At 61.4% G+C, this 10,405-nt stretch overlaps 1 protein-coding gene across 1 annotated transcript in view; it reads right to left on the reverse strand.

Moving 5' to 3' along the window:
• LOC119100363 (girdin) overlaps positions 1-9,782 on the reverse strand; it is a 107,086-nt gene extending 97,304 nt beyond the window's left edge. The window contains exons 1-2 of the mRNA XM_037223467.1: positions 9,729-9,782; positions 5,024-5,112 (exon numbers count right to left, since the gene is read on the reverse strand). Coding sequence (XP_037079362.1) covers positions 5,024-5,112; positions 9,729-9,782 — 143 coding nt within the window. The remainder of the gene's footprint in view (positions 1-5,023; positions 5,113-9,728) is intronic.
• Between the last annotated feature and the right edge of the window lie 623 nt (positions 9,783-10,405).

A 10,405-nucleotide genomic window follows, 5' to 3' on the forward strand; every position in this document is an offset into this window, starting at 1 on the left:
ATGTCAAACGCGGCGCTCACAGCTCGCAGCACGGCCAAACAGCCCGCGGGCAAAGACAGCAGCGGATTCGGGTGCGGACTCGACCCGGCGAGCGGACGCCCGGCGGAACACTTTCTCCCTGTGTTATCATGCAGAAAGCAAACAAACAGCGGCTCTGACAATGGGGCGCGGCGAGCGGCAAGCGGTCGTCTCCCGCGCCGGCCGGGCGTCACATTCCGCGGCGACGTCTGGTCCCGTCGCCGGCGGGCCTCCCGGATGCGCCAGCCACGCCGCGCTGGCTGCGCCGCCGCCGCCGACGTGGCCCGCTGGACAAGTGACGCCGGCGGTGTCTGACTGTGACGTCACAAAGCGAGCTTCCGTCACTCAGCTGATAGGAGAGGTCGCGCGGGTCACCGCAGGGTGGCTGCTGGCTTTCGTTGGCGGCAGATCAGGATGAGCATCAAGATAAACTGCCCTAAATTAGTGACAGACTTCACCGGGTGCCCAGAAGGATCCTTTTCATGAAGGCGACCAAGAATGGGCAGCTTCATAAAAAGTCTAGCAGTCGTTACCGTTAATAGTGGATCGCTCCATAAAAATGCGCTGAGCAGAGGTAAGCTTCCGAAACGAACGTTTACCAGGCGTTATCATCTTTTGCCCCAAGTGATTGACCTTTCCCTCCGGTTGCCCAAAAGTGTTTCATGACTACACAACTCTATGGATTAGCTTACATTATGCAAATAAAACCCGGCACCACTATTATCGCACCGCTTATCCCTCGTGGCCACGGAGGGTCGCCATAATCCGCTGCGCGAGGCCAGAGGCGGAGGCGGCATTCCTGCGCAGGTCAGAGGAACTGGTGACGTCGCAACTCAGTCCATGTGACGAGGTATCCCTACTACACAGCGGGGCGTCCATGGGTCAGACCAGAAGACCACTCCAGTGGTGCGGAGGCCTGCACCACTGACGGTCCAGAGGTCCGGTCAGCGGTCCTCAGGGGTCCAGAGGAGGTCCAGAAATCCGGTCAGCGGTCTTCAGCGGTCCAGAGGAGGTTCAGAGATCCGGTCAGCGGTCCTCAGGGGTCCAGAGGAGGTCCAGAGATCCGGTCAGCGGTCCTCAGGGGTCCAGAGGAGGTCCAGAGATCCGGTCAGTGGTCTTCAGGGGCCCAGACGAGGTCTAGAGGTCCGGTGAGTGGTCCACGGGACGAGGGCCAACCTGTGGCATCAAGCTACCTGCTGCTGCGGTTTAATGGAAGCTTCTTATTTAACCGCCGCAATTCCCGATGCGCGAAATCTCCCGGTGTTGCACAAGAATGCACCATGCCGTGGTAAGCTGCCTTGATTCTGGCAGATATCGATGGTTTATGGCATGGCTGTACATACCCACGGCCTTTACATTGCCCTGTTCAAAGGAGGGGCCTTGACATATTCATCACATACCGGGGCGTGCCGATCACCCGCGGACCCCTGCCGTAACGGCGCCACATTCCCCTCCCCTCTCACCCTTCTCCCCATCCCCACTCCTCAGCCCTGCTAAAGGCACCCATCGGTCTCTCTCTCAGCCAGGGAGAGGGAATCGCCCCAGCATCAGCTGGAGTCCGAGTCATGCCGTCAACGCCGGCCTGAACGGGTCAACCCGGTGGCAGCTCAAGGGTGCGTGACCGTGGACGGTGGGCCGTGGAGCGGCCCTGACCCGGACCCGCGGCTCTGCAGGACGTGGTCGGACCCGCCGGCCGCCGGCCGCGCCACAAAGGAGCGCGACAGGCCCGCCCCGGCCGGCTCATCCCCGTCGCGATCCGTCAGAGCGGCTTCTCGATGACGAAGATGGTTTTGAAGGCCGTCGCTGTCGCCGTGGCATTCCAGCGGCTGCCGCGTCGGCCTCTGCGGCCCGGGTTCGTTCAACCTCGGCGGCTGCGCTCCGGCCGGCGGGGCTTGCGCCGACACGCCGAGAGCGCCGCCTGGTGGTAGGGCCGCGCATCTCGGCGCTATCTGCTCGCGTGTCCAGCCGCCTGTTTCTCACTGATAAACGCATCACAAAGCTGCTACCTTTGACACTCCATGTAAATATGTCCCGAAAGCTCCTACGCTTTGCTGCACGATCAGCCGCGGGTGCGGAATCTAATTGTGACCTCATGATCAACTTTCTCAGGAAAGTGATCAGCAATGAAGATTTAACCTCAATAAACATCGCAACCTTGCTGCATCGGCCGGCGTTAATGGCGCCCATCGTCTTCCGCTGCCGCCGGCGCCACGTGCGACACGCCGCTCGGCCGCCGCCGGCCGGTACCTGCACCGTCACGTGACCAGCGCGATTGTCTGCACGCTCCAGTGACGTCACTAACGCGCTGAGGCGACCTTTACGAGCAGACGCTGTGAAATGACCCCACCGATGACTGGCGACAATGCCCGTAAACAGTCTACCTTCGTGCGCTCTGCAGAGCAAGGTGAATTGCGAACAGGCCGCTTGCATGCAACTGGCGTCTGGAAATTGTCGCCGATTTAAAAAGCTTTGTCTCCCAGGCCGACATCAGAATGTCCCTCATCCCCTGTTCTTGCCAGCTTACATCGACCCAATATTTTCATGCGTCGGTTCTGAAGGAAACACTTGTGTGCCGCAGACGCCACAGCCATGAAACCGCAAAAGCCGCCTTCCTCGCCACATCAGAAATGCTACTCTCGAGTCGACATAAGCCCACCAGGCCACTGCTGCCTATCCGGTGCTGTACGCGTCTTCTCCACATGGAATCACTCCCCGTGCGAGTCTCCTCCACCTGGGACTGTTCCCCGCGCGGGTCTCCTCCACCTGGGACTGTTCCCGCACAAGTCTCCTCCACCTGAGACTGTTCCCCGCGCGAGTCTCCTGCACCTGAGGCTGTTCCCGCACAAGTCTCCTCCACCTGGGACCGTTCCGCGCTCCGTGGCGTCACGGGCGCCCGCTGTAGTGTGGCGCCGGCGCCCGCGGTCGCCTAACTGTGCTGCTGTTGCACCGGTCGCGGCGGGAACGGCGTCGGCCGGCCCGTCCCGTCCCCAGACACGGTCCCGGGGACACGGCCCGCCGTCCGGCAGCGCAGCGGGGTCAAGCAGGCACTACTGAGATGAAGAGGCCGGAACCTCGCACCGCACCGGGACTCCCTGACCTGACGCACGGTCGGCTCTGCTGAGGCACCAGTCGCGTCCTACTCCAGTGTGTCACAGAACACTCCGGTGTGACGCAGGCGCAGCACATGACGTCCTGATGTCCAACAACTGCTGCATCCACGCGGGACAATACACATGCTACCGGCTGCCACGTCGGGATCTGACGCGTCGGCCGCGCGCGCGCCGCTCGGCCCGGCGGAGACGGCCGTGCGCCCTCGCGGCGCTGAAGGCCGACCACCGGGCGCCACCCGCTCTCTGTGACCCGTCGCGTGGACCGTGCGGCGTCCACGGGTCACGGGTCCCGACCGCCGCAGCCGCCGCGGTTTCGGCTCGGGCGTCACGTGATGCGCGGTCGCTGTCGGGAGACTCAACCGGCCGCTGCGGCCGCCGGCTGTGTCAGCGACCGGCCGCCTGACGTGACCACTTGGCCACGTGACCCGGCCAGCGGCGGCGCCGCGGTCGTCACGTGACGCGTCGTGACCGCTGAGGTAGCGTGACGGGTGAGCGGCGGGCAGCTCTGCGGTGGCGCCGGCGGACGACCGACCAGCGCGCGACGGGTCGCGTGTGAGCTGCGCGACGGGTCACGTGGTCAGCTGCGCGACGGGTCGCGTGTGAGCTGCGCGACGGGTCACGTGGTCAGCTGCGCAGCGGGTCACGTGGTCAGTTGCGCGACAGGTCACGCGGTGGGCTGCGCGACGGGTCACGCGGCGGGCTGCGCGACGGTTCACGCACGCAGCTTCTGTGGGCATCTGCGCCCCGCCCCCCTCAGCCATTCACCAGTAAAGCTGTTCGACTCCCTCGGAGCAGTAAAGACGGGCTGACGAGTCCATCGAAGGAAAAGACAGGTGGGGCGGAGGGACCCTTCAGAGCGGACGAGACAACCTCCTCAGACGGCAGTGCTCGCCAACCGGTTTGGCTGTATTGACAGGCGCAACTGTCCCCACTCGACAGAAGAAAAAAACAACAGCAACAAAAATCTGAGGGCACTCCAGCCTCCCATTGAGGAAACCGCAGACATGCGGAAAATCAGGCCTGATTTCCAGAGGCCACGCCTGTCGTCTGGCAGTGGGCAGACACAGCCTGAGGTGCCACAGGTCTGCTGCATGCTGCGCACGCCGAGCTGGCTGTCCGGGGTCGAGCTGGCTGTCCGGAGCTGGCTGTCCGAGCTGGCTGTCCGGGGCTTATACGTCACCGTATGCCCCAGCACCTGGCATACCAAGCGACGCTCGGCGTGCCGCGGCCAGCCAGCCATGAGCAGCGTGGCTTGGAAGGCGCCGCGTCGGCCGGTTTTTATAGCACGACATCGGAACGGTATCTATTTTGAATTGATCTTGATAGCCTTTAGAAGGAACGCGAATCAGTCCCGGTATTGCCGCACCGTGCACCGGCTGGCATATGAGTCGTTGGCTGACATCGCGTTTGTTCGATCGAAGTGCCAGGCCGCTGAGAATTTTAACCCACTCATCCCACTTCCCGGCCGGATTTCAGCAGAATTGGGCGACAAAAACACAGCGCGATATCCACAGAGATCCCGATATTGGACGCCTGCCCAACAGGGCTCGCCACAGGCTCGGGCGCCGGCTTCCATAGAAGTCTGTCTGCGACCACCCACGGGTACTGAATAGCTACGTTCGGCCTTCAGGCCAGCGTGGATTTATTGCTCTAGCCAGGGGTGCACCAAGCACAAACTTAGGAGGATAGGTTATTTACTGTCTTTGACAGAAAACTGGCCACCCTGCTCTGATATATCTGCATCCGACCGAACGTCTTTTTAACCTCTAGGCTAGGGATTCGTGTTCGCCACCCTCTTCCGGTTCCTGCTTCGACACGCCTCCAGTTTTAAAACGCACATATATTGGCTGGAGTCACGGACACCGAGGTGCTAGTACAATGCGCGAGATACTCACATTTGTAGCATGACATCTTGCATGAACAGACCGTCCACAAGGTCACTGTACGTGACCTCTGGATAGTCATCATCCTGGAACGTCTTGATCTGAAAGAGACATGGGTTCCGTCAGCTTCCGAGTGATCCAAACGGGTATCGTTGAGAAAGAATGTACCTGGTTGCACGAGGCTGACAGCTGGGGACTTTTTCACAGAATGTCGCCCCGCCGTAGTAACCGCATGGCAAGAAGACAGTCCAGACCGTGGGAAGTCCTCATGCCAGATTCGTAAATGCAGCCTGACCACGTGCACAAAGCACTCCCTCGAATGTCATGCCTAACGAGCGTCGCAGACCCCACAAAACCTTGGCCGCCTTAACGAACAAATACTGGCGCACCCCCGGCCGGTCATGAAAGCGAAGGTGAAAGACAGCCAACGTTAATCATGACCCAGCGCTGTTGAACACTCCGCATACCAGTGTCGTCATGCGACCTCACCCAGCCGCAGGTTGAACGTGGCCGGCCCGCAGCGGCCCGCGGACTCGAGCCTCCCGGACAAAACACCATCGATCCCCGCGCCGACACCCCATCTCGGCTGCCATCGGCCACAAGCGTCTGAACAGCGGCCCTTGAGAGCGGCTGAGGCGCCCCATGGACGGCGGCGGCGGCGCGTTAAATCCCGACCACAAGTCGAGCGACCGCCGGCCGGTGCGGCCGGGGCTGGAGAGGCTGCGGCAGGAGAGACTGCGGCCGGGGCTGGAGAGACTGCGGCAGGAGAGACTGCGGCCGGGGCTGGAGAGACTGCGGCCGGGGCTGGAGAGACTGCGGCCGTGGCTGGAGAGACTGCGGCCGGGGCTAGAGAGACTGCGGCCGGTGCTGGAGACTGCGGCCGGGGCTGGAGAGACTGCGGCCGGGGCTGGAGAGATTGCAGCCGGGGCTGGAGAGATTGCGGCCGAAGCTGGAGAGACTGCGGCCGGGGCTGGAGAGACTGCGGCCGAGGCTGGAGAGACTGCTGCCGACGGCCGACGATCGCCCACGTCGAGACGGCGCTGAGTCGCGGCAGGCGACGCGTCACATTCGCCGCGTGGCTCAGCTCTGCGCCGGCCTCGCCGCGCCGCGCCGCGCGGACCACTCTCGCCCGGCGGCGGCGGAAAATCGATGGCGGATTCTAGCCGCTCGATAAAATCGATCGGCGGTTTGGGACTGCGGGTAGCGTGATATAGCTGCATTGTTGGCAAGGCGCTGTTTTTGTTGTTGTTGCTTTGTTTTGCCCGTTCTCTCTAAGGGTTGGGTTACACCTCACCTCCAGAATGGGCAATGTGCATGCATGCTTCTTTTACTGGGATGGAGTAGACAGCAGTTATTCCGAAAGGAAAGTGTCAAGAGGGTTACGCAGGAAAATATCACCGGACATAGCCTTGAGATGATCGCAGTCTTACCAAAGGCGACAACCATGCAAGCTTTGAGGGCCGCCTTGGACGGTAGCGACTGGCGGGACGCCAAATTTGAATTTGCGTTATTGGTTCTAACGGCCTCCGTCTTTGTTAACAGCCTCCTGGTGTTGCCGTTTTAAGCGGCGCATTTTGGCTTACTGCACCCCTGTTGTCACATTTGCGGTTGTAAGTGCAAAAGCATGGGCGTAAATATCAAGAGAAAATTGGAAGATGTTTTGCATGTTTTACGTAGCATCAACGGTCTCAGAAAAGGTAAATGCCTTTTGCACTTTCGTTTCTTCATGTGCAGAAAAGCAAAAACTTGAAATAATCAGGCACCCATCTTTACCGCTAAACCGCAGAAAACAGCACCTGAGGGGCCTACTGCCCTTGTCCAAGAAATCCGATTGGGGTTTCTGTGAGGAAGGCCCTCAGACTTCTGAGGTCAAACACTCTGCGGATGCATCCTAAATTTATCAGGGCCCCTGGGAAACTCCTGGGAGGCTAATGCTTACCCCGAATGACCCTACGTTTACCCCGCGTCCACCCAGCATACGTCGGGCGTGTGCGTTACATCCGCACACGCTCCAACATTTCCACCCACGCTACGGCTGCGCGTTCGGCGCCGCCGCCCCTCGCGCGGGTGATGCAGACGTCCCAGCCCAGGGCGGAGCTCTGCCGGGGAAAGAGTCCGCAGCCGGCTCCGGAGCGGCAGGCGGTCCCGTGTCCACTGTCCGCGGGCAGCGGCCGTGGCGCCCTTCCCGTCCGGCCGGCCAGCGGCGCCCCGCCGGTCCGCCGGGCGGCTGGCGAGCGTCGACAGGAAGTGACGGCGGGTGGTACATTAAACGGCCGGGGCGACGGGCGCCGGCCGTCCGGACGGGGGGGGGGGGGGCGGGCACCGCGGACCAGCGTCGGCAGGTCGGGATCTGGCAGGAAATTACGACGGGTGGCACATTAAACGGCCGGGGCGACGGGCGCCGGCCGTCCGGACGGGGGGGGGGGGGGGGCACCGCGGACCAGCGTCGGCAGGTCGGGATCTGGTCATGTCATCGCAGAGGGGCGGGGGGGGGCTGCTCGACCACCGCCGGGGAGTCCACTGAGTGAGGCTATCGGCGCGGTGCATCGCCGCAGCACAGCTATCGTCGTTCCAACGTACACCGCAGCAGCTCTTAGCTCGAGCGAGTGAACGCGGCGCATATGGGCGATCAAGTGATCGAGGATCGGGCACAGGAAACCCTCTCATTAGCGGGCGAGGATCTCATGTATCCTCGCCCGCTATGAATGATGGATGAATATATGGATCCCATCGGAGACAACTTGAATAATAGTGCATGGTTAGAGCCCTGACTGTGGATGCATGCCGTGCTGTCATTGCCGCGGAGGTACCACGCTTCTTAGCGACAACATTAAGTCCGCGTAAGAATACCGAAAGAATCGACTTCTTGTCAGCAAGGGCCGACCACAGTCGTCCCCCGACATTCCAGCGGCCGGCGAGGTCTCGCAATCCTAGCACAGCAACGCGGATGCAGGAACGCAGTGGATGCATGGCTGTCTATTCACCAGCAAAAATTGCATAGCGCAAATCGCAGACCTCGACTGATCTCCAAATTGCGGGCATGCCTGTGTGGCCCCAGCTGCGTCCCTTTCCCCACCCTGCAAGGGGGAAGGTGTCTCGCCAGCCTGACATGATCAGGACACTGGCCACTCCCCCTGCCGCGTCACCTTCGATCCGGAGAACCTGTGAGGCCGCCACCACACGCGTCAGGCCGGTGGTGAGTGTGCGCCAGCGAGAGGCGCCGTCGGCCGCCGCCGCCCGAGCCGGTACCGCCCGGTTCCGGCCCTGGCGGCGGCGTGGGAGCGCCGCGCGGCGCCCGCGGGGCCGGCCGGACGGGACCGCGCTCTGACGTCAGCAGCCACGCACCGTCAGCGCCCGGTGGAGACGGCTCGTGTGCTGACATCCGGTCAGCCCTCGCCCAGAGCTCCGGCCCGAGCCTGGGCTCCGCAGGGTCGGCCGGTCAGGAGGCTCGGCGCTGACCGACCGGCCGGCCACCAGTCAGCCGGGTTTTGGGCACGCGATGGGTTTGAAGCGCCCGGCTCGTTCGCTCGGGCGCGCGCGAGACCGGTGCATGGGCGTTGGAGGAGGGACTCGGCCCTGTGAGCGGCGCGATTCTACTTGTTGGAGGGTCCGGCTGGGCTTCGGCTGCCAGCCAGGTCACAACCGTGGTCGGCGCGGTAACGGGTCGCATTGAAGGCCGAGTGTTAACGGCGTGGCGCCGCGAGCGTATTACCACAAGGCTACACCCAATAGCAGCACGATCGCGTAATGTTTAGTGACAAAATCACGTAAAAACGGGTCGTAAACCCACAGAGGCCGGACGGAGAGCCCATGTTTTTCCTACTGGCTAACGATATGGGCTGGAGTATTCAGGAGTTTGCCATGCATGGCGGCGCTAACTTTCGTGAAGGCCAGTCCGCGGCTCTTGGCACTAAACACCACGCAAATCCCTCCATGACCATCGGGGGCCCGCTGCGCAAGGTCACTGCGTATTTTTGATCCAATCCACATGCATGCCACGTTTACACGAAGCAATGCGCCACCGCTGCAGGCTCAGACCACGTCTGGGTCATGAGTGCGCGACCGGCAACACATGACCCAGTTACATGCAGGTGGCAGATGACAATGCGCAAATGGAAAGAGAGCATCCGAGTCCGGAATGTTGCATTCCTCAGCGTCAAACAACGGAACATTCAGCGCCAATAAACTCAGCCCTCATAGCTGAACTGCGGCAGTTCAATGCGGGGTTCAGCTGGGCGAGACAGTTCGGTGCGGGGTTCAGTTGGCTATTGCAACATAGATCGTGCCGTGCAAGCTATTGAGTTCGGTTCCGCCGCACCGTCGGGCCTATTTCCATATGCCACAATTGGAATCGACAGGCGGTTTGCAAAAACACGAAACCCGGGATACAGGTTTATGCCCGATTCCACTCTGCAGTAGGACCGATAAGACTCAGAATCTCGCAATATTTGGGTGGATTCTGACTCCGAAGGATGCAGCACAATTTTGAGTAGGCTTTGAACGCCCACCGGGACTCTCACAGAAGTCGATTCCACATTGTTTCAACACGAATATGTGAACTCGCTCACTTCAAGCTCATTGCGCCTTCACACGAGCACCGGTCCGTCATGAGAACCAGCGCGATGCTGGCAGCGCGGCTTCACGGGACCGGCTATTCGAAGTGACCGCCCCTAAAGACGAGCACAAACTGCACCACGCCGCCCGACGGAGAACTTACCCAGAGGGCAAGAGGCCCCTCCATGAACTCGTCGGCTCCGCTCTTGGCGGTCATGGCCTCGAGCAGTTGTCGCACGCGCTCCCGCCACAGTTTAGCACCGACCAGCGCTCACCGCCGTCGCCAGAGCGTCGCGCATCGTCCGCCACACTCGGCTGAGGACGGCCGCCACAGGACACCCCGCACGAGCCGTCCACTGACCGGACACAAAGGCTGGAGCACGGCACACCCGGCCACACGCGCACCCCCCGCCACGCTCGGACCGCGTCTGGCGGGCGTCCGGCCGGCCGCGCGCTGCCACCGGCGCCCGAGGCCAGGCGGCGCCGGCAGCGCCGGGATCGATGTAGTGGCCTGTTTTGAAAGTTGTAGTTTACGGTTTGGAAGATGGAGTGCGCTCACCCATCTGAAATGATTGTGGGAAATTTTGAAGATGCGTGTGTGCCATCGGCTCCAAATAAGTCCCAAAGAAGTCCAGAGCTGATTGCTGGACGGTAAAGTAACTGCCCAGACAATAATTTTGAGATTGATCGGGCTTCCATATGCATGGCATACATAACACACGTAACGAATACGGCTAAAGCGTTTGATTCATATGAGATGGGATAGCGTCTAACTTCCGCGGCTGATTTAGAGCCGAACGTTACAGATGAACATCCACAGCGTGTCAAATGTCAGTATGA

This window comes from Pollicipes pollicipes, unplaced genomic scaffold (assembly GCF_011947565.3).
Source record: "Pollicipes pollicipes isolate AB1234 unplaced genomic scaffold, Ppol_2.1 Scaffold_2555;HRSCAF=2994_pilon_pilon_pilon, whole genome shotgun sequence".
In the NCBI taxonomy this organism is placed as follows: Eukaryota; Metazoa; Arthropoda; class Thecostraca; order Pollicipedomorpha; family Pollicipedidae; genus Pollicipes; species Pollicipes pollicipes.